Source organism: Grammomys surdaster, unplaced genomic scaffold, assembly GCF_004785775.1.
Source record: "Grammomys surdaster isolate TR1022 unplaced genomic scaffold, NIH_TR_1.0 126185, whole genome shotgun sequence".
Lineage (NCBI taxonomy): Eukaryota > Metazoa > Chordata > Mammalia > Rodentia > Muridae > Grammomys > Grammomys surdaster.
In genome coordinates this window covers 7,604,464-7,627,061 of record NW_021620991.1, presented here as the reverse complement: position 1 = coordinate 7,627,061, position 22,598 = coordinate 7,604,464, and the positions used below count along the sequence as shown (strand labels likewise).

Here is a 22,598-nt window from a genome sequence, read left to right as displayed (position 1 = left end):
TTCATGAAATACAGTTGAGACCTTTAATATTTTGTAATTTTCATTCATGAAATGTGCCGCTTTACCCAACATCTCAATAGAAGGGTTTTCTGGTTGATCCTTAGATATAAGCTGGGTGTCTCATATATAATCCTGATTAAGCATCTGAATGAATTTGCTCTTATGAACAAAAAACAAACTGCTTTCCACAAGCTTGTATGTGGAGATGACTAAGTGGGAAATAGTAACGATTTTAATGAAATAACATTTATCCATTAAAGAGTTCACATGAACATGCTATCAGCCTAAGGCATGTGAGCTACAAATAGGAGTGATGGCGTTACCAAAAAGTTGGATAGGGAGGCTGGAGAGATGGCTCAGCGGTTAGGCGCACTGACTGCTTTTGCAGAGGTACTGAGTTCAATTCCCAGCCACCACATGGTGGCTCACGACCGACCATTCGTAATGGGAACCAGTGTCCGAAGAGACACAACACGTGGACCCATACTCTTAAAAGTCCCCTATCTGAAACTGGAAACTGCAAGTTCTCCTAGCAGCTCATGAGGTCGGCTATTGTGAGCACTCACAGGAAAGAGCTTCAACCCTGGGTCTCTGTAAAGGGTAAAAGGTCAATAGCAAACTTGCTCTATATCTGGGCGGAACTGGAATGCGTCACCACCAGACCAGACTGTGTGTCCAGGTTAAGATGAAGAAAGGACTTGCTACAACAGCACTTCCCAAGTCAGTTATCTCCCTCCACCCCCGTTCCCTGGGGCAGAAGGTCAAAGAGCATCTCTGGTTGGAGGCCCGAAGCATCCAGGCCTCTCACTACTTCAGTTACCCCAGACAGCATCCGAACAGCTCACCTCATAGTCTTTCCTTGGAAGGATCTCATCCTCCTCTTCCTGTGTCTCCCCAAGGATGGTCTAGAAGAGATTCGCACAATGGAGACTTTTTTATTGGTTAAGAGTAGGAGGGTAGTATTATTAAAATCGAAATTAGCTGGAGCCCTCTTCAAAGAGGAACAAATTTCAAAACCACATTGGGATGGGTATTTAGTCACTAGCTGAGCCCTACATTTCTATTGATCAACGAATTCTCTAAATCATAACATTCATCTTCCGGACACCTGAAAGACGTCTGATGGCAGCTTAGCTGAGGAGCAAATTCGCGTTACATTTGACAATAGACTGAATATGAAATCAGAGGAACTGTATCAACTCTGAGAACACAACTCAAGTTTTCCCAGGTTGCTTTGCAGAGGGAAGGTGGATCATCAGTGACCCAGAAAGTGTGAAGGGTAGACTAAGAAAAGACTGGAGAAACTAACCCAACTGCAAGAGCGTCGAGTCCTGCGAAAGGGCTCATTCTAAAATGCTTGCTTCATTCAAAACTCCTTTCCGATAAAAGAGAATACGGATGGCATTAACCCAAGCTGGCCGACATCCTCCCTCAGAGTCCAGAGAGAGGTTATGAGAATAGAACTCTGACTTGGGCACGCCGAGAAAGACGGATGCTTCCAGAGCCCAGGCAGCGGTCCCCAGGCCCCACCCGCAGCCACCTGCAGGCGCAGTTCGGCGCGGCCCCACCCCCGGCAACGCCTCTTGTCATCCTGTCATCCCTCAGCAACTACCCCTTCCCCAGCCAGGCCGCCGCTCACCAGCTCCTCGGGGGTGCGGCTCTCGCGTTCACTGCAGCAGCAACACCACCTGCAGCAGCAGCACACAGACCCCCTGCACCCCGCCATCTTCCTCCTTCCCTGCCACTCCGGACCACCTAGGCCAACCCCCCTCCCACCCAGGAGCCGCGCCTCACGTGACTGGCCCCGGGAGGGTCACGTGGCCCACTCGAGCTTTGGGTCGGGAGACAGGGAGTGGCTGCAGACGGGTGGGGCGAGAGCTCGCGTCACATGACGCAGGACTTGGCTGGCCTCCCAAGAGACCTCTGGGCGCGGCCATGTTGGGGCGGGACTTCCGGACGTCGTCTTTTGTGGCTTCCGCCTGTCGCTCGTCCTGTTTCCCTTAGCAACCGACAGCAGCGCCCCGCCTTCTCCGCATGCGCTAGGGAGGTGGCACCGCCGCCGCCAGCGACCTGACGCAGGAGTTGACGCAAGAGGCTTGGGACGCCGCGGAAGGATTTGCGGAGTCCGGGACACCCCCGCCGCAGGCTAGACCTCCTTGTGGGCGGGCAGTTGGGGGCTGGTCCGCCCTCTGCAGGTGAAGGCTGGGTCGCTCCTAGGCCCTATCAACTCATGGTGGCTGTCACTCCAGCCCCACTACCTGCACGAAGGTATCCCAAAGTTAAAGGAATCCTGGATCTGGGGCAGTGATCCAGCCCCTGCAGCCGTCTGGGACCCGCATCCCCGCGCCCGGCCTGTGACCCATTGACCAGGTGACCCGATTCCCATCCCTCAGGCCAAGGTGGCAGCCTGCCATAGTATCCGTCTGTCGAGCTCTCTCGTTCGCTCTCTGGGATTTTGTTTGGTTGTTTTGTTTTTCGAGACAGTTTCTCTGTGTAGCCCTAGCTGTTCTGGAACTCTCTCTGTAGAGCAGGCCTCTAACTCAGAGATCCGTTGCTTCCTGAGAGGCGGGATTAAATATGTGCGCCGTCATGCCTAGGAGCCATAATCTCTTAAACCTGCCTCCCTGACAGCATCTGGAAAGGAACAGAGGACCATTAGCTTCAACGCCCACGTGCCCATAGCTTCCTGCTGTTTACATACACCTATCACAATGCTTCTGGGAGTGGTGGGCTCAGTGTTTGCCACAATCTTAGTTAAATGATCAGTAGGTGGCAGCGGGGCATTTTGAGACCGGTCTGGAGGTCTTGGCAGTTTGGGGCCCAGTGAGTACTGCCTATTACTACTCTGCCAGGCGCTGAGGATGCCACGCTTGAGACTAGTCTCTTGTCAGTTTATAGTCTCAACCTTGTGTGATTTGGGAGCTCAATAATGCATAGCCTGTGGGTGCTGGTTGATATATGGCACGTATTAGAAATGATTAAACCTTGGAGCAGTTTGCTGTGCCTGAGTCAGCGCCTCAGGTTTTGTTCCAGCGGTGAAAATGAGGCATCTCCCTTGGATGGAGGAGGAAGGTCTTTTCTCACTCGACATGAGAACCTGCCAGTTTTAGGTCAGAACAGAAGTGGCACAGATAGATTGGGAATAACACTGGCACTGAGTCTGGAATCTGGGAGGAGAAAGAGCAGTGGATTTCCTCTGATTCTTGAGGGTGAGACCCAAAATCTACATTGACTTAGAGGTGGAAGTTTCTAGAAAGAAACGAACCTGACCAGGCCGTTCCTCTGTCGCTCCACGTCACCACACAGACAGCCACTACTGTGTTTGCCCGTCACTGTGCAGTGGTAGTGTTTGCTTGTCTTCTCCAGACTAGACTGCAGTATGGCCCTATGCCATGTTAGCCAGGCTGTGATTGCTGTAACCCGGATTGCATATATGGTAGACTGTGGCCACTCATCCTTTTGACTTAATTGGCGTGTCTAGGGAGAACGGCTAGCAGGGCAGGCACGGACGGGACAACCTTTGTTCAGAGTTGGATATAAATCTCTACCCTTGGTGACTTCAGTCCACCTGCTTCTGCAAGCCCAGCCTCTCTACCCCCACCCCCACCCCAGACCCCCGTCAAGTTCTAGCTCATGACACAACAGTCTTTTTGGAGTAGTGTGATCTCAGGAGATCAGGCTGCCCAGCCATGCTGCAGAAAGCCTATAGTATGTTCCAGGCGGGGCCAGCCACAGTGAGCTATTCTTTCTTTGAAGGGGAAAATCTAGTGATCTTGAATGGCTAATAGCCTAATCTCCACTAATCCCTGCAGTCCCTGCCTGCCTACTCCTCCCCTCCCCCATTCATCTTCCTTCTTTGACTTGCGCCTGAGCCTTCTCCAGCCTGGAAACCTTACTCCCGCCCCTTTGCGTGGCCCCAGCTGCAGCTCTTTGTCACAGCTCCGCCCAATTGGACACACCCTCTAGGAAAGGTTCCTTCTCCACTCACTCTGAGTCTAAGCAGATCGGGATGAACCATCAAAAAGCCAAGGTCCTCCCAGCTGGGCACTGCTACCCATCCCTGGGGATGTGGGCCTCAGAGGCTGGCCTCGTGAGGCTTTCTGTGCCACCCTCTATCAGGTAGCTATCACCAGGGGTCCACGACCTGAAGGACCCGAGAGCGGCTCAGTGCTTAGTGGGAGGTGGCCATACAAAGAGCCAGACCAGAGCAGGGGGGCAAAGCGCCTGGAGAGTCTAGGTAGTAGCTTCGAGACTCTCACTCGTGCTGGCTGACGAAGCAGTGATCGCCACCAGAGCTGCCTACTCAGGTGTTGGGTGTGCGTGGGGTTTGGCTACCAGCCCTCTGATACCCCCGGCCCCTCACCTCTACAGCAGGAATCCAGCCATGGTGAACGAGGCTAGAGGAAGTGGCAGCCCTAACCCCCGATCTGAGGGCAGCAGCGGCAGCGAGAGCTCCAAGGACAGTTCGAGATGTTCCACCCCCAGCCTGGACCCAGACCGGCACGAGAGACTCCGGGATAAGATGAGGCGCAGAATGGACTCTGGTGACAAGTGGTTCTCCCTGGAGTTCTTCCCTCCTCGGACTGCTGAGGGAGCTGTTAACCTCATCTCGAGGTGAGTGGGGAGGTTAATAGTGGGGGTCGGCGCAGGGGAACGTGAGCTGCCCTTTAACCCGGCAGGAAAAGGCATTGGGGAGGGGAGGCAGGAGGAAGCAGAGGCGAGTCAGGGAGTTTAGTCTTCGACTTCTAACTTTTTGTCTGTGAAAGTCCCTCTAAAGCAGCGTTAGATATGTTTGGACGCACTCTCAGTAAGCCAAAAATGTTCACTTTCAGGCTGCATTCTTTGGCAGAGCTTGGGGCTGGCTCCATGAGGAGTTTAGGAAGTCAACAAACCGCACGCAGGCAGCTCAGGGAATGTGTTGAGCTAGCTGGACACAGAGAGTGTGCTTTTCCAAATCAGGAAACACCACATGCTTTGTGATAGCACTTTCTGAGTTCCAGTTCCTTTTCTTCAAGTCAGAGAGTGATTTGCTAGACCACAAGACCCCTGTGTCAACAAAGACAAGAGAAAGGAAAGTCAGGCATACTGGTAACACTTTAATCCCAACACTCAGAGGATAACTGAGTTCAAAGCCAACCTAGGCTACCTTGAATCCAGGCCAGCCAGGCAGGGTTATGTAATGACACCCTGTCTTAAAAGGGGGAGGAGTGTAGCTAAGTAGATAGCGTGAGTCTATAGCTTATCAGAAACCATAAATTTGGGAACATGCCTGTAATCCCTGCACTCGGGAGACAAAAACAAGCAGATCTGAGGTCAAGGGTAGCCTGGTGGACAGCCACACACCTTTGTTCCCAGCACTTGGGAGACAGAGGCAGGCAGTTCTGTGAGTTTCAGCTTAGCCTGGTCTACAGAGTGAGTTCTAGGACAGCCAGGGCTACATAGTGGGACCCTTGTCTTGAAAACAAACAGCAAACAAAGAACATCCTCAGCGACATAGGGAGTTTGAGGTCAGTCTGGGCTGCATGAGACCCTGTCTCAGAAACAACCACAAACATGAATGCTTTTTAATCTGTATCTGCCACGTGCTGCTCCCCCGGTCCTGACATCAAGGCCCGGATGTGCAAGCACACCATGATAGCTTTAACAGAGCTGGTGCCCTCAGCTATCCTCTGCAGGACTGTTGCACGGCTGCGGCAAGGAGGCCGTGAGAGCAGCACGAGCATCTGCTGATTTCTCTCTGCCTTCCCTGGCGTGAGGCTCTCTGCCCACCATTGCTGAGGTTCCCGAGCCCTCAGCTGTCATGACTCTTAAAAACTAGTGTGCCTGCGCTCTGAGGCGCTGTTTACAGGAAATAGAGGCATTGTTATACATCAGTGTGGTGATCATAGCGGGACTCACTGAGCTCAGGCCCTGCTCCAACCCATCTGACCCAGACCCTTGATGGATGCTGAGTAGGTACTGATATCTGCCACATCTTACAACCAATGATACTGCGGCTCAGATAGGTATTTAGGTAATGTGTCTGGGAAGTAAACACGGTGCTCTGATACCAACTTGCATTCTCTGCTGCTCCAGCTCCCTTGCCCCCAGGGAGGATGAGTGAGCAGGCTGTTTCCCCCAGGAGCCCTACTTAAGGAAGAAATCCCCTGCAGGTTTGACCGGATGGCAGCAGGGGGCCCCCTCTTCGTAGATGTTACCTGGCACCCAGCTGGAGACCCTGGCTCAGACAAGGAGACCTCCTCCATGATGATTGCCAGCACAGCAGTAAACTACTGTGGCTTAGAAACCATCCTGCACATGACCTGCTGCCAGCAGCGCCCGGAGGAGATTACAGGCCATCTGCACAGAGCCAAGCAGCTCGGCCTGAAGAACATAATGGCGCTGAGGGGAGGTGTGGTGCCAGCACCCCTCCTCTTTGGGTTCTTGCTTTCCTGAAGGCTTCTCCTGTCCCCAGAAAAGTCCTTTACTTTCCCTGGGCTTTACACGCAGCACATTCAGGGTCAGCTTGCTGCAGGAGGATCAGTGGCCTTTGTGGGTAATGAGTCCATTGTGGGTTTCACACAGGCGGGATGGCCACTTCTACAGCTTGACCTGTATACAGTTCAGCTGGGATGTGGCTTGTGCCTGATAGCCCTCTGTTACTATTACACAGGGCTGTTAGTCTCTTGTGGCACTGTCTGACCTAGTCATAGAGTCCTGTGTCGGAATTTCCCAGGAGCAACTGAGCGCCTACTATCTTCAGGGCACTCAAGAGTGGGAGGTGGGAGCCTGACGAGTAGGGGGATCTGTGGCTTCTGTTCCCACCACAGAACCCCTTCTCATGATGAGTAGAAAGTATACCCAGAATCCAGGAGCTCTGAGAGAGCAGAGGGTGTCTGACCACACCCAGGGCATCAGGGCGAGGCGAGGCTCAGTGGAGAGCCACGCCTTCCAATACTCATGCTCAGTGGAGAGCCACACCTTCTCTGGTCCTGTCACCAATGGGGCACCTGCAGAGTGAGCCTTAGTAGACATTTGACAACTGACCACTGCCCTGCATCTCCTGCTTATCAGGTGTCACGCTAGACTCACGTAATAGGGAGTCTGCCTTTGAGGGGCCCACAACCTAGTGTAGGGGTAGGTAGAGGGAACAAGAAGACTCTGGAGGTCAGGGGACACCCAGTGACCATGACCTCCAGCAACCCTGCAGACCCTGTAGGTGACCACTGGGAGGCAGAGGAAGGAGGCTTCAGCTATGCCACCGACCTGGTGAAGCACATCCGGAACGAGTTTGGCGACTATTTTGACATCTGTGTGGCAGGTGAGTGAGGACAGGGAAGGGACAGGATGAGAGGATAGCTAGCTAGCCTTCAGTTCACGATGTGTTGATCAGGTGGATATAGAGTTTGGGGACACAGAGGTGAACTGAATGACACCAGTCCTGGCCTCCTGCCACCTGCTGCCCCCCCCCCACACACACACTCCTCCCACTCCCAGAGCTTCCCTCCTCTGCCTTCTGTGCCCTATCTTCTCATGAGAGAGAGGGAGAGAATGTGTTATGAAAGACTCCAGGGACAGGATTCACTGGGCCCTGAAAGGCGTCATGAGTTGAGATCCTTCATTCCCTCTGTACCCTCAGGGCCCTGTGTATCTGCTGAATGAGAGGCCCTCCTAGACGCACTGTCCTGCCCCGAGTCCTGTTTCTGTGTGTATAGTATCAGCTCCAGACAGCCTCTAACTGTTCTCAGGGTTAGCTCTCAGTTTCTAGGAAGTGAGACTCACACTGGCCTAGCTCTAATCCTTGCTCTAACAGATGAGGAGGTGGGTAGAAGAGAAGGATACAAGTTCAAAGCCAGCCTGAACTTGTCTTAGAAATCCAGAGCTGGAGTGGGAAGGTGGTAGTGCACGCCTTTAGTCCCAGCACTCCAGAGGCAGGAGCAGGCCTATCTCTCTTGAGTTCAAGGCCAGACTGGTCTACATAGCTAGTTTCAGGACAGCCAAGCCTACACAGAGAAACCCTGTCCAGGAAAAAAATTAAAAAAAAAAAAATCCAGAGCTGTAATTTGGTGCTAGAGAGCTTATGTGTGCTAGGTCCCAGGTTCCATTCCCATCACTGACAAAATAGATAAATGAATACATGCCTAAGTTCTGGAGTAACATATCAAGTAGTAATGTGTGTGTGTGTGTGTGTGTGTGTGTGTGTGTGTGTGTGTGCATGCGCGTGCGTGTTCAACTTTGAGGAATCAGTTCTCTTTCTACCATGTCAGTCCTGAGATTCCAACTCAGGTGGTCATACTTAACAGCAAGCACCTTTACCTACCGAGGGACTCACGGGCCCTCAAGTAATGTAACTTAAAAACAAAGTTTGCAGCGGACGTTGGGCTTTCTCCAGCCTCCCATGTGCGTGCGTGCTCCTCTCAGCAGGCTGCATAACTGGCTAAGACTGGGAAACACTGCTAAGGAACTAGAGGAGCGGGCATCACTGGCTGCTCTGATTGTCGCTGCTCCTGCTGGCCCAGATGCAGCAATGGGGACTGTGCTCATGGGCTTTGGCTGTGGGTGTGAGGTGGTAAGGTGAGTCTAGCAGAGCCATGAGCTCACAGTTGTCAGGTGGTTCTGTGCGCTGCCTGTTGTAACGTGGGTGGTAAAACTGTGTGCTTAAAGTATCCAGCTTGGGGGTAGAGCAATGGTTCAGCAGCTCAGAGTACTTGCTGCTCTGTAGAGAACCCTTCTAGCACCCATACTCTGTGGTTCCCATACCCTGTGGCTCACAAACATCTATAACTCCAGCTCCGGGGATCCAATACCTCTATAGATACCAACACACACATATAAATAGACACATACACATAAAACTAAAAGTAAACAAATAAAACGTTTTAAAACTACCAAGCTGGTCATGGCAGAAAAAGAATATAGCAAAGTGATCGAAGCTCAACTGTGGGCCCGTATAGATTTGCCTGGCAGTGCTCAAACGGCTTAGCTGTGTGGTTTCAGAAATTTCCCATTGGAAAGAGCTTTGCTGTTCAAAGTTGAAGTTCTGGTGCCTAACCTCCACACAATAGGTTTTTCTATCCTTGGTGACTGTGGTTTTTTTTAAGAACCCAATGACCTTATCACAGTAAAGCAGCTTGGCTTCCAGACTGCTCTGGCTTCAGGTTGGCTCTCGGCTTAGCTCTGCTCCTGGTGGAGCTCAGGCCAAGGATTCTCTCTCCCTCTCCCCCACCTCTCTTCCTCTCTCCTTTCCCTTTCTCCCTCTCCCCCGTGCTGAGCTTGCCTCAGAGCTGTGCCTTCCTGTCTTTCTGCCTGTGTAAGGCTTCTAATGAGTTTGGTCGTTGAGAGGAAGAATTGTAGAGTTCACAAGACACCGATGGGGTCAAACAGCCTCTAGTCCCCGTCTCCGGATTTGGAAACCCCATCTTCTGCATAGTCAGTTTAAGATCATCCCACTGTCCCCACCCCCACCTCCTTGTGTAATCAGATTACAATGAAAAAATACTTTTTGCCTCTTTAGTGTATGTGTGTGATTGTAAAAGAGTAAGCACTCTTAACTACTGAGCTATCTCTCCAGCCTCTATTCATTTCTTGAAGCAAAATTTCATTCTTCAGTTCTTCATATAGTATGGTTTTATATGTATGTTTGTCCTGCCTGCATGTATGTCTGTGTCCCATGTGCATGCCTGGTGCTCACAGAGGCCAGAAGGGGGTGCTCTGTAAAAGTAGTGAATGCTCTAACAGCTGAGCTATCTCTCTAGCCCTAATGTGATTCCCAGCCTATCAGTGTTCAGAAGGATTTTAGTGTCATATGTACTTTAAAAAAAAAATACTGTTAGGATTGGGTGTAGTGCTATTTTAAGCACAGCATTTGGGAGGCAGAGGCAGATAATCTCTTTGAATTCAGGTTAGCTTGGTATCCAGAATTCTAAGCCAGTCAAGGCTACATAGCTATATAATGAGACACTGTCACACACACACACACACACACACACATGCACACGCATACACACACACAAGAATGCTTGCCTAACATTCGTAAGATGTTGGGTTCAATCCCCAGCCAAAACCAAAAAACCTACATGAACCAGCTCCTTAGGTCCAGTGCCCACTGCTTCTGGGAAGAAGGGGCTTCTGGGCTGAGGACTGCTGAGGCCCCGGGCTCTCTGATGTCTTCACTCCTTGAGCAGGTAGGTTAAGACCAGCCTCCCTATTCTCTTCTCCCCTGGTAGGTTACCCAAGAGGCCACCCCGATGCAGAGAGCTTCGAGGATGACCTGAAGCATTTGAAGGAGAAGGTATCCGCGGGCGCCGACTTCATCATCACTCAGCTCTTCTTTGAGGCCAGCGCCTTCTTCAGTTTTGTGAAGGCCTGCACAGAGCTAGGCATCTCTTGCCCTATCCTGCCTGGGATCTTCCCTATTCAGGTGAGGGGCTCAGGAGGACCTGATTCCCTCATTCCAGTGCACTGTCCTGGGCCAGGGCTCACGCCCCCGGGTCATTCGGAAGTTCTTCCTCAGTGGTGCTCAGTGCTCTTCGGGAATTCTCCACATGCTGCATTTGGTCACCTCATTTGTCACCCTGAGACCCTAATGGTGTCTATAGAGGGCTTGTCCAGAGAGGGATTAACTCTCATCAGGAGTTGGGTTAAGCTGAACCCGATGGCATACACTTGTAATCCCAGCATTCTGGATCTGGAGGAGGAGGAGCAGGAGTTAGAGGCAGCCTTGCTTCCATGAGACTCTGTCTCAAAGTCAAAAAGATAAGTGTTTTCCAGGCTTGACTCTCACCAGGTATATTTCATAAGGTAGTCCCACAACTGAGTCCCCAGTCCCCACTTCTAGGGATTCTGATGTGACAACCTGGGATGGTTTGGATACACTTGGTCTAGGGAGTGGCACTGTTTGGAACTGTGGCCTTGTTGGAGTGGGTGTGGCCTTGTTGAAGTAGGTGTGGCCTTGCTGGACTAGGTGTGTCACTGTGGGTATGGGCTTTAAGACCCTCATCCTAGCTGCCTGGAAGGCAGTATTCTGCTAGCAGTCTTCAGATGAAGATGTAGAACTCTCAGCTCCTCCTTGCACCATGCCTGCCTGGATCCTGTCATGTTCCTGCCTTGATGATACTGGACAGAACCTCTGAACCTTTATAAGTCTTGCCTTGGTCATGGTGTCTCTTCACAGCATTGGAAACTCTCTCTAAGATAGAAGTTGGTACCAGGGACTAGGGTATTGCTGTGATAGGCCTGACCATGCTTTTGTTTGGAAGAATGTGGATTTGGAGACTTTGGATTTGGGAAGCCGTGGAATGCATTAAGTGGGGCTTAATGGACTATGCTAGTAGGACTATGGAAGACTTTGTTGCTGAGAGTGATTTCAGTTGTGTGGACCTGGACCAAGAGGTTTCAGCGGAGAAGAATTTCAATATGTGGCCTAGAGACTGTTTTTGTGGTATTTTGGTGGAAAATGTGGCTACTTTTTGCCCTTATCCAAAGAGTCTGCCTGAGACCAAGGTGAACAAACTCAGATGAATTGCATTGACAAAGGAAGTCACAAAAATGCCCAACAGAGACTTTGTTCTCTAGTTAAGTCTGATGAAGAGCATTTTGAACAAACATAGCAAGCAGAGAAAGGAAAAATACAAATTATATAGTTTGAATATTAAAGGGACACCAGAAAGTGAAATGGGAGCTGAATCCTGTTTTAAAGATATTAAATTGAATTAAGGAAGAAGTGACTTTGGAGCAAGATTAAGTTTAGGTCCAGACATGGTGGTACAAGCCTTTAATCCCAGGAGGCAAAGCAGATCTTTGAGTTCAAAGCCAGCCTAGCACAGAGCAAGTTCTAGGTGAAGACAAACTTAAATCCAGGCTTGGTGGACCATACCTTTAATCACAGTGCACAGGAGACAGTCTTGCAGATCTCTGAGTTCAAAGTCAGTCTGTGGAGCTTAGGCAGTGGAGTTGGAAAACAGAAAGCTGGTGATAATGTACTAGAACAAGGGGGCCATGTTCCAGTCCCAGCAAGCAGAGGAACTCAGCAGCTTTGGACACGTGGCTCTGGCTTTAGAGTCCAGAATAGAGAGAATTATTGGGACAATTGATGCTGGTTAGCTGGAGCTAAGAAATTAGCAGTGATTAAGAAGAGACCAGCATCACTGAGGTGAAATCTTCTGGGAAGTGTTTTCTGAGAGCACAAAGAAGCTGTGTTCCAGAGATGGCCAAGGTTGTACCTCGTGCAGCTGGTCTTGGTAATGTGTAAGAGTCACCCAGGTGGTACTGGTTTTAAAGGCATGATGGGGTCAAGAAGAGCAGCTGAGGCTCGGCACTGTGAGGCCATGGAAGGCCATGGGTGAAGGTGCAGCCTCAGGTGCAGTTGACAGCTCAGGACTGAAGGGGTCATGCAAAGGATTTGAGGCAGCCTGAAAGGCTATTTGTGAAGCCTAGTTGCAACAGAAGACCACAGCGTATTGGAGATGCCAGTACCATGGGATGATCATCAAGAACAGCCGCAGCAGTGGAGTGGATCAACCTGAGCTTAGAGTGTACAGAGGGCAGAGCTGGAGAAGTGAGGCCAGCCGTTAGAAGGAACCTAGAAGATCATGTGTGAATCTCAAACATTGAAAGAAGAAGCTGTAACATTGAAGTTGCATTGGAGACCCTAAGATGTTCAAGATGCCAAAGCCATGGGTACCTGCCAAGGAAGCTGCTACCAGGGAGTGGAACCAGCCCAGGAGAAAGAAGTGGAGATCTGAAGACTGCTTTGATATCAGCCATGGAGATGCAGAGTGTGGAGTGTGTCCGGCTGGTCTCCTGTCTTGCCATGAGGATTACAGTTAAGTGATTGGATGATTCTCAGAAGACACTTTTTTGTATTTTTGGGTTTGTTGTTGTTGTTTGAGACAGGGTTTCTTTGTGTAGCCCTGGCTGTCCTGGAACTCACTCTGTAGACCAAGCTGGCCTCGAACTCAGAAACCCGCCTGCTTCTGCCTCCCAAGTGCTGGGGTTAAAGGCGTGCGCCACCACCACCCAGCTTCAGAAGAGACTTTGAACTTTGGACTTTTAACATTGTTGAGACTGCTATAGACTTTGTGGACTTTGGAAGTTGGATTAAATGTACTTTTTTATTATGTTATGTCTAGGTATGCCCCCCCATAGACTCATGTGTCTGAACAAGCCTGGGGGGCCAGGGAGTGGAATGTGATGGTTTATACATGCTTGGCCCAGGGAGTGGCACTATTTGGAGGTGTGGCCTTGTTGGAGTAGATGTGGCCTTATTGGAGTAGGTGTGGCTTTGTTAGAGTAGGTGTGATCTGGTTGGAGTGGGTGTGTCACTATGGGCATGGGCTTAAGACCCTACTCCTGGCTGCTTGGAAATCAGTATTCTGCTAGCAGCCTTCAGATGAAGATGGAGAACTCTCAGCTTCTCCTGCACCATGCCTGCCTGGATGCTGCCATGTTCCTGCCTTGATGATAATGGACTGAACCTCTGAACCTGTAAGCCAGCCCCAATTAAATGTCCTTATAAGAGTTGCCTTGGTCATGGTGTCTGTTCACAGCAGTAAAACCCTAAGACACAACCTGAGGCGGGATCTATGATTTAAACAGTTTGGCAGACAACTGGCTGGTGAGGCTTAAGGTAACTGAGATGACTGCTGTGTTGAGCTCACGGCCTGGCTTGGGCTGCTGGCAGGAATGCAGCAGGCTGCCCCCAGACTCTACAAATAAGAGAGAAAGTAGGGCGGGCCAAGCACTGGCTTGTAATACCACCTGCCTTTCCCAGGCCCTTCTCGTGACACTGACTAGCCAAGAGACCAGGAAGGGGATAAAGTGGAACATAGGCCAGAGATGACCGCATTCCCCTTGTGTCTTGGACAGGGCTACTCTTCCCTTCGACAGCTTGTAAAACTGTCCAAGCTGGAGGTGCCACAGAAGATCAAGGATGTAATTGAGCCGATCAAAGACAATGATGCCGCCATCCGAAACTACGGCATCGAGCTGGCTGTGAGCCTGTGCCGGGAGCTGCTGGACAGTGGCTTGGTGCCAGGCCTCCACTTCTATACCCTCAACCGTGAGGTGGCCACCATGGAGGTGCTAAAGCAACTGGGCATGTGGACTGAGGACCCCAGGTGAGAAGTGTAAGCTGGAAGAATATCCCATGGGAGTCAGAGCAGCAGAGGTGCAGTACCAATCCTACACTAAGGATGCCCTTAGGTGCCACAGGCAGCAGGGCCACCCAGTTCCACCCTCCACCTAAGAGAGCTTCCACATGCAGTCATGTTCAGAGAGGTTGCAGTAGCCAGGCTTGGTGAGTCACTCTAGCTCAGTCCACCTAAGCCCTGGCTTTTCCCTCTTCCTTCTCACCAGGCGTCCCCTGCCCTGGGCTGTCAGTGCACACCCCAAGCGCCGAGAGGAAGATGTGCGTCCCATCTTCTGGGCCTCCAGACCAAAAAGCTACATCTACCGCACACAGGGCTGGGATGAGTTTCCTAACGGCCGCTGGTGAGGAGAGACGCCACTCCCCATTAGGAACTGCTGGTGCCTGGGTGGAATTCGGGGCAGGATTTACAGCAAAGTCCCTTGTCCCCTCTACTCCTGCCAGGGGTAACTCTTCTTCGCCAGCCTTTGGGGAGCTGAAAGACTACTACCTCTTCTACTTGAAGAGCAAGTCCCCCCGGGAGGAGCTGCTGAAGATGTGGGGTGAGGAGCTGACCAGCGAGGAGAGCGTCTTTGAAGTCTTTGAGCACTACCTCTCAGGAGAGCCGAATCGCCATGGCTACAGAGTGAGTGGGGTGAGGAGGAAACTGCACAGCCTCGTCTCAGCTTGGGCTGGACATGGGGCTGAGCTGTTTCCCCTCCTGGAGATGTGCACCTCAGTTGAGGGAAGGGGTAAGAGATCCCACTGAGGAGCCCGTGGAGACAGAGACCAGGTCAGTCCCGACTCAGTGCTGCCCTAGCTCAGCTCAGCGTGCCCTGCAGGTGACCTGCCTGCCCTGGAACGATGAGCCCCTGGCAGCAGAGACCAGCCTGATGAAAGATGAGCTGCTCCGTGTGAACAGGCTGGGCATCCTCACCATCAACTCCCAGCCCAACATCAATGCAAAGCCGTCCTCGGACCCCGTTGTGGGCTGGGGCCCCAGTGGGGGCTATGTCTTCCAGAAGGTACGCCAGGATGCTGGAAGCTCCTCAACCTCACCGGTGCTCTCTGTATCCCCGGAGACCGACATAGACCCCTGTCCTCCCCCATCTTCCCCCCCAACCCCCCGCGTTCTGAATGGCTGTGGAGCAGAGCCAATAACAGGCTCCGTGCGCACCAGTGTGGCTGGGGCGAGGGAATGTTTACATCCTGGGGAAAAGTATAATAAAGAATATGGCAAGGTCTGCCTGGAGGAAGGAAACAGCTCTCAGGAGCTCTGACTGCTGACGAGATTGACTTTCATCCCAGCCCTGCTAGAGCTAACTTACTCTGGAGCAAGGTCTGGAGCCTTGGACTCGGAAGACCTGGATTTAGGTGCCACCCCTGCATTTCCCTTGGTATATCCCCAAACCTGGCTTCCTCCTCTGGGTAACTGTACCCACCCTGCAGTATTCTGAACACGCTAAAGAATGAAGGCGGAGGCCTTCTGCAGACAGAAGTGCCTTGCCCAGCCCGATGGGAGTCATTCTCATGCAGCTGGGATCGGGGAGGCTGGCCTGTGCCAGGCTCCTCCCTCACCCTAAGCTTGTCAGAGTAGAGGCCTCTGTTCAGCTCCTCACAGGCTTCTCTTTAGTGGCTGGAGAGACTTGTACCCCCACTTGAACCACTCCACACAGAGAAGTGTCTTTCCTTCAGCATTCACCCAATTCCATGGTTCATCCTGGTCCACAGTGCCACCTCTGATCCTGCACTTCTTACAGTCCTCTCCCTGGATGGCTAGGAGGACAGGCATCTGGCTGAAAGATGGAGTGGGCACATCTAGTCAGATGTGGAGACAGATCAGAGCAGGCAGAGAAGCTGGCAAGGAGCAGGGTTGACGTGATGGGTGTCTTCTCCCTCAGGCCTACCTAGAGTTCTTCACCTCCCGTGAGACCGTGGAGGCTCTTCTGCAAGTGCTGAAGACATATGAGCATCGAGTCAACTACCACATCGTGGATGTGAAGGTAAGCCAGCTCCCGGCTTAGATGGCAGCAAAGCTTGAGAACACCTACATTTATTCTGACAGTCCTCAAACGCCCAGCCCAAACCAGGCATATTGCACAAGACAGAAAGACCAGATGGAGACAGGCCCCCAGACTGAGGTAGATGAATGTATGCTGTGAATCTGTGTAAGGAGGAAAGGCAGATTCAGTGTAGGATGCTACCGGCTCCAGAGGAGAGATGTCGCACTGGCGATGTTCAGGGTTTCTAGAAGGGATCCTGTGTGGGCTGAATCTGTGTGCAGGTATGTATGTGTGTGTGCACACACATGCATGTGCCCTCACCTGGAGGCCAGAGGAGGGTGTCTGGTGTCCTGCTGTGTTTCTCTCTGCTTTACTCCCTTGAGACAGTGTCTCTCACTGAACCAGGAGCAGTGTTGACAGACTGTGCCTCAGCAATCCGCCTGTCTGCCCCATGCAGTAGAGTGGTGGGCCCGTGCAGAGCCACGCACAGCTGTTTACATGGGTGCTGGGATCCAAACTTGTGCAGCAAGCATCTTACCACTGTGCCACATCCCCAGGCCCTGTCTGAATCATTTTAAGGACAAAGACTAAGCAAAGGGCATTCTGTGGAGAAGGCAGAAGGAAAGAAAGGCACTGCACTGCACTGCCTGTGGAGAAACTGCAGCTGGAAGGACATGGTAGTTGTCCTGCTGTCCTGCCTGAGGCCTAGAGACTGCCTCAAGCACAGGGAGCCTTTCTCCCTGGGGCAGAGGGGCTTGCCTCCATTTCTTTTTTCTGTTTATTTATTTATTTTTCTCTTGTTTTTGTGAAACAGGGTTTCTCTGTGTAGCCCTGGTTGTCCTAGAACTCACTCTGCAGACCAAGGTGGCCTTGAACTCATAGATCCACCTGCCTCTGGGACTAATGGTGTGGACCACCACTGCCCAGCGCCTCCGTTTCATTTTACAAAGATCACAGCAAGCAACTATGGGAGTGGCAAGGACCACGGAACCTAATGGGGACCCTTGTGGCCCACGTAGAAAGCCGGGCTGCTACTGTGGGTCTAGATAAGAAGCAGCAGGAAAGCCAGGGCATCCCAGCTTTGGTCAGCCAGTTGCTGAAGAATCTTAGTTCAAGGCCAGCCTGGATTATAAGAAAATCCTTATTTTGTTTTGTTTTAAGAAAAAGTGCAAGGCAGAATAGAAGTCCAGAGCCTCTAGGGCTCTGGTTTAAGTAGAGGGTGATGTTGTTTGTGGTGGCTGGCCGGGAGGACATACAGGCAGGGTGGGGTTGCTGTTGCCCTGCCTCAGCCCTGCCTTAGCCCTGCCTCTGTCCTCAGGGGGAGAACATCACTAATGCCCCTGAGTTGCAGCCCAACGCCGTGACGTGGGGCATCTTCCCTGGCCGAGAGATCATCCAGCCTACTGTGGTGGATCCCGTCAGCTTCATGTTCTGGAAGGTAAGTGAGTGGGAGGGTGTGTACCCTGGCTACCTTGAGAGCCCTGGGCAGAGAACATTCCCAAACACAAGGCTGAAAACCATACCCCCAGGCACGATAGACTTGGCCTAGGAGGCCCTAAATTAGCTCATGGTGTTTATTTCTGGGCTAGCTGGAGTGGCACTGTCTTGCTCTTTGGGTGGCCTGCAGGGAGACCTGGGGGTGGCAGCCCTGCTGACCCTGCTCGTGTGTTGCTGTCCACACTTAGGATGAGGCCTTTGCCCTGTGGATCGAGCAGTGGGGCAAGTTATACGAGGAGGAGTCCCCGTCACGCATGATCATCCAGTACATCCATGACAACTACTTCCTGGTCAACCTTGTGGACAACGAGTTCCCACTGGACAGCTGCCTGTGGCAGGTGGTGGAAGACACGTTCGAGCTGCTCAACAGGGGCACCACGGAGAAAGAGACACCGGCCCGTGAGGCTGCATCCCAGTGTCGTCCTCTCCTGGAGCCCCTCCCTCATCTCTCCACACAGGGTAACGGCAGCTAGACTGGCAGGAAGCACCCAGGCTCTGGCTGGACCTGCGATGCCCCGTTGCCTCAGGAGACCGATGCTCTCCACTCAAGCCCGCAGCCCATGTTCTTGCAGTAACAAGTCCCTCCATCCTCAACGGAGGAGACCAGGGATAGCCAAGCCGGTGCCCTGAGGCAGCCTCTGGGAGATGAACTTTGACCTGGGGCCTATGTAAGACAGGCAGTAAGTAGGCACTCGTCCTGAAGGAGGTAGGAAGAGATGTGGCAAATGATGGTACCAACACCTCCTCCCTACTCAACAGACTACACACCAGGTCCCCAGGAGAGGCCTGGCTGATAACACAAGCCTTTCTTGCTGTCTTAGGCCAAAGAGTACAGGAGTTCCATGTCTTCCATGGGGCTTCGGAAGATTGTGTCTGTCCTTTAGCTGGGAAGAAAGGGCCCCTTCAGGGTTAAAGGCATTCTGGCCTCAGTGGAGGCTTGCTCTTGGCCTTGTTTTCTGTCCTCTTAACCAGATTCACCTGGGCAAGGCTGTGTGCAGCCCACTCCCTGGCTTCTGAGCAGACTCTCCTGCCAGCTGCTGTCTTCTCTGTTGGGCCTAGACTAGGAGCTGTCCCTGGCACTGCTCCCCAGTCAGCCCTCAGGACTGGCTGCTGGGGCACTGACTGGCAGCTACAGATGGTGCTCCTGACGCCTGCCTCCCAGCCTGCTGGGCTTGTTTGAGTCAGGGAACGGGAGGAAGCTGTCCATAGAGCCACTTAGGTAGAACAGGCCCAGAGGACTGCAGTGGAGAGCAGCCTTGGAGAGACTGAGCAGAAGCAGCCAGGATGGGGAGGTCCTTTTATTGTCCCAGAGCTCCAGGCGCTGGCTCCTCCAACTGTGAGCGGGCCTGTTCCCTCCCTCGGAAGGCTGGGCTTGGTTCTGCTTATTTCTCAGGAACATTTCGTAGCTGCTGCTGGGCCCTACTCACCCCACGCCTGCTACATCTGAGCCACTGTCAACTGTTTCCAGGGGCACTGGCTGCTGCCAGTTCTTCTTGTAGGCTCTGGCTACCAGGCACTGATGCCACTTTTCAAAGGCCTAGAAGCAGGGCAGCAGAGGAAATGCCACTTGTCTCGGGCTCCCTCGAGGCCCTGTATTGGGCCTGTCAGACTGACACCTAAGCCTTGTTCTGTGTGTTTCAACCTTTCCTCTGCCCTGGCAGCCAGCCCACTCTGTCTCTGCCCAAATATCCAGGCTCAGAATAGATTGGACTCGTGACCTAGGAAGCTGTGCCCAGTGATCTGCAAATAAGACGCCTGTGCTGGACCCAGGCCCTGCATGGACCAGCGCGAGGAGCCACTGCCACAAACAGCCTGGTTCTCAGATTGAGTGAAATTGACACTGTGCTGGACTTAAGGTCACTAGTCAAGGGCTCTGATGTCCCGGCTGTGTGCTCTATAACCAGTGACCAACTCAACTGAATGAGGAGAGCCCACGGCAGTGAGCAGGGACACCCCGTCTCTCCCTGGCTCAGCCTGTAGGTGGCACTAGTTTTAGAAGGCAGGCTGGGTGAAGTGAGTAAAGTCACCTGGGAAAGGCCCCAGCTGTCTTCTCTGCTGTAGCTGTTGAGCCACCCGAAGCTGAAGGAGCTTTTTCCACCATGTCCTCCGCGCCTGTTTCAGGTGCCATTGTCTGAGCTACAGAGCCCATCCCTAAGGCTTTGGACGTGAGATGCAGTTAGTGTCTCCAGTTAGCCAAGGCATAGATAGGATGAATGTGAAGCTGCTCCCAGGGCCTCTGCTTGGTAGAGAGGAACTATAAGATAAGCCTCTCTACCAGGGTCCAAGACCTCTGCTCCACCCAGTGAACATCTACTCAGCGCTGCCATGCCCTTGCCAGGCTCCAGGCCTGCTGGGAAACCCAGCTTTGCCAACACTGTGGGAGCCTGTTCCTGCAGGCCAAGAGCTTCCTAGCCTCTTCATGGGTGAAGAGCAAGAGCCCCAGGCTCAGCCAACCTGCCAGAGTTGAAAAGCCCGTGGCCTGAGCGGGCTGACCGCTCCTCTCCATGCACAGCTGATCCTGCCCTAGCCACCTTCGAGAGCCTCGCCTTGCCCCTCGAGGGCCCTGGTCTCAGACCTGCAGAGCTCACCTCCTCTAGGAGGCCAGCGGAGGGCCCACGTAGCCAGGGGCAGCCAGAACTGGAGGCTTGAGCAGAGGGGTCTCCCTGTGTCACCTGGAAAGGAGAATTGGGTCGGGAGAGGATGATTCATCGAGTGTCGATTTAGAAGAAGCCGCCCCTCAAGTCGCCAGGCAGTGGTCTGGCCCAAATCGCTAATGTTAAAAGAAGGAGATTCCCCAAACAGCTGGGACACTCAAGAGAAGACGGACAGGAGCATGTTCCACAGGGCTTGGCCTGAGGGCTGCGACCCAAGGACCCAGCTCCTTACTCAGAGCCCAGGATGTGGTCCCCTGTATGCCTCCTCCGGGTGGCCATGTCAGGCCAGGCAGCAGACTCTAGAACAGGTGACCAGCAGCTGTGAGTCTGAGGGAACAGCAGGATAAACTGCAGTGGGCTTGAGCCTGCTGACCAAGAACAAGCTCCCACCTGTGTGCATAATGGGGTGCTCCACCTGATACTTGGGAGTCCCAAGACCCCCCAGACGAGGCAAGCCATCAGTACGTGGCACTACTCCTCTGACCATCCTCCCCATTGGCTGACATCTGAGCAGAGGCTAGTCCAATAATCGCTGCTCTGTGGTGGAAGTCAAGCTCAGGAGGCCAGTCCCGAGACTGACATTATGTTCCTGAGTTAAACTTTAGGGTGTTGCTGAAGCCTTGCCTCTCACATGTGGTCTCCCAACTGATGCAACATACATAGGGACTCCCAGCACCACGGAATGACTCATCACCTGCACCTGTTGCCAGGGGAAGGTTACCTGGGCATGCAAGTACCTGTGGTAAAGAGCAGGACCCTGGGTACCATTCTCAGTGTCTGCTGTGTTTCTAGAAACCTCAGTTTATCAGCCTGTCAGTCTTGCCTTCACTAATAAGAGGAGAATGAAAGCATATATACTTTTAAAAGGTGGTCGTGTACTAGTGAAATTTCATGATGTTGAGGCAAGAGGACCAGAGAGTGCCTCATGAGCTTGAAGCCACCTGGGCTATATACAAGCTGGGTCTACAAAGCCTGTAACATCAACAATCCAAACAGCATGAGACCCCATGGTGTGCTGTCACCCTGAACCCACATGGGAATTCTAAAACCCCGCAACGCTAGTCTTGCAATTCCACTTCAAAGGCAAAGCCACTTTGACGGTTTATGTTAGTTCCAAAGTTAATTCTGTTCTTTCTGGCAATCTGAAGCAAGACTCTCGGTGATGCCAAATTGTCCTTATGAACAGTGTCTAGCATGTCAGGAACTTGGGCTGAGTCCCCTAGTTACATCTCCAGACCTGTAGGCAGTGCTGTTTCTTGCACCTGGCATTTGTGATTATCTCTTCCGTCTTGATAGGCCATCAGCCTCTCGCTGTTGTGTCAGAGCTATGGTCTTCTGTCCCAAAGGTGACATTTTGGTACAAAAAAAACCCTACTTTCTACTTTATTTTCTATAATGAGCACATTTCATTTTTCCAAAAAAATTTAAAAAGTTGCTGTCTTCAAATGGCTGTTTTTAAAGACTTAGCATTATTTATTTTTGTGTGCCTCTGTGTGTGTGTGTGTGTGTGTGTGTGTGTATATATATACACGTGTGCCCCTGTGGAAACCAGAACAGGTCGCTGAGTCAGCAGATCCCCTGGAGTTGGAGCTTCACAGGGTTGTAAGCACCAGTGTGAATGTGGGTGCTGGGAACTGAACTCAGGTCCCTCTAGAAAGAGCAAGTAGTTACCATGGAACCATCTCTCCAGTCCCCAGATTGTGCTGTAACTGAATTTAAGATCTGGGGGTGGAGCTTAGTGAACACTTATCTATTTAGTGTCTGCGGTCTATGGAGGGAGGGGCATGCATGCCTTGGTACACCCGCAGCCAGAGGACGGCTCTGGAGTTTATTATCTCCTTCCACCTCTCCATCAGTTCTGATGGTCAGGTCATCAGGTTGGCATGGCAAGCGCCTTTACCCGCCCAGATACCCTGCAGACCCACAGACACTTTTCTTTTTTTGAGATCGTTTCGTTATGCAACCCTAGCTAGCTTCAAACTCACGGAGCTGTCTTCTGTCTGCCTTCCTAGTACTGAGATTAAAGGCATGCAACACCATGCCCAGTCACAGGCACTATAAACAGTGTTCATTTCCTTAATAAAAAGAGACCCTTTGAAAGCAGACCTGCACAGGGCTGTCACTCAAGAGGTTTGCTGATGGGTCCTCCCTGCCTCCGCCATGTTGCTGGCCACCCTGAGCTGGTTTGGGTGGTGTCTGTAAGTCTGTTTGTCCCTAGAGAAGTATCTAACCGTGATCCCACTGTGGGCAGAAACCAACTGATTTTAAGACTGGGAAAGTTGACTCCCTCAGTACACACACACACACACACACACACACACACACACACACACACACACA

General features: G+C 52.1%; 3 protein-coding genes across 5 annotated transcripts in view; 1 reads left to right on the top strand and 2 right to left on the bottom strand.

Annotated features, from left to right (window-relative positions):
- The window catches only part of Clcn6 (chloride voltage-gated channel 6), a 30,757-nt gene extending 28,963 nt beyond the window's left edge, over positions 1 to 1,794 (bottom strand). The window contains exons 1-2 of one of the 2 annotated variants that reach the window (XM_028757921.1): positions 1,640 to 1,794; positions 846 to 905 (exon numbers count right to left, since the gene is read on the bottom strand). In XM_028757921.1, coding sequence (XP_028613754.1) covers positions 846 to 905; positions 1,640 to 1,726 — 147 coding nt within the window. In that variant the 5' untranslated portion in view covers positions 1,727 to 1,794. The remainder of the gene's footprint in view (positions 1 to 845; positions 906 to 1,639) is intronic. The other variant, XM_028757922.1, reaches the window with a different exon arrangement.
- A 378-nt stretch (positions 1,795 to 2,172) lies between these two features.
- Positions 2,173 to 21,718, top strand: Mthfr (methylenetetrahydrofolate reductase). Of its 2 annotated transcripts, none has more exons than XM_028757953.1 (12): positions 2,173 to 2,370; positions 4,372 to 4,614; positions 6,153 to 6,391; positions 7,190 to 7,300; positions 10,206 to 10,399; positions 13,846 to 14,096; positions 14,335 to 14,469; positions 14,570 to 14,750; positions 14,947 to 15,129; positions 16,006 to 16,107; positions 17,426 to 17,545; positions 17,793 to 21,718. In XM_028757953.1, the coding sequence occupies exons 2-12, from the start codon at positions 4,385 to 4,387 to the stop codon at positions 18,075 to 18,077; spliced, it is 2,031 nt and encodes a 676-aa protein (XP_028613786.1). In that variant the 5' UTR covers positions 2,173 to 2,370; positions 4,372 to 4,384; the 3' UTR covers positions 18,078 to 21,718. The 2 variants fall into 2 exon arrangements, with proteins under 2 accessions (XP_028613786.1, XP_028613785.1); XM_028757952.1 differs by lacking the exon at positions 2,173 to 2,370 and adding an exon at positions 4,010 to 4,119.
- Positions 19,028 to 22,598, bottom strand: part of CUNH1orf167 (chromosome unknown C1orf167 homolog) — a 14,906-nt gene continuing 11,335 nt past the window's right edge. Inside the window, exons 12-13 of the mRNA XM_028757801.1 lie at positions 20,193 to 20,276; positions 19,028 to 19,141 (exon numbers count right to left, since the gene is read on the bottom strand). Of these exons, the coding sequence (XP_028613634.1) occupies positions 19,028 to 19,141; positions 20,193 to 20,276 (198 nt within the window). The remainder of the gene's footprint in view (positions 19,142 to 20,192; positions 20,277 to 22,598) is intronic.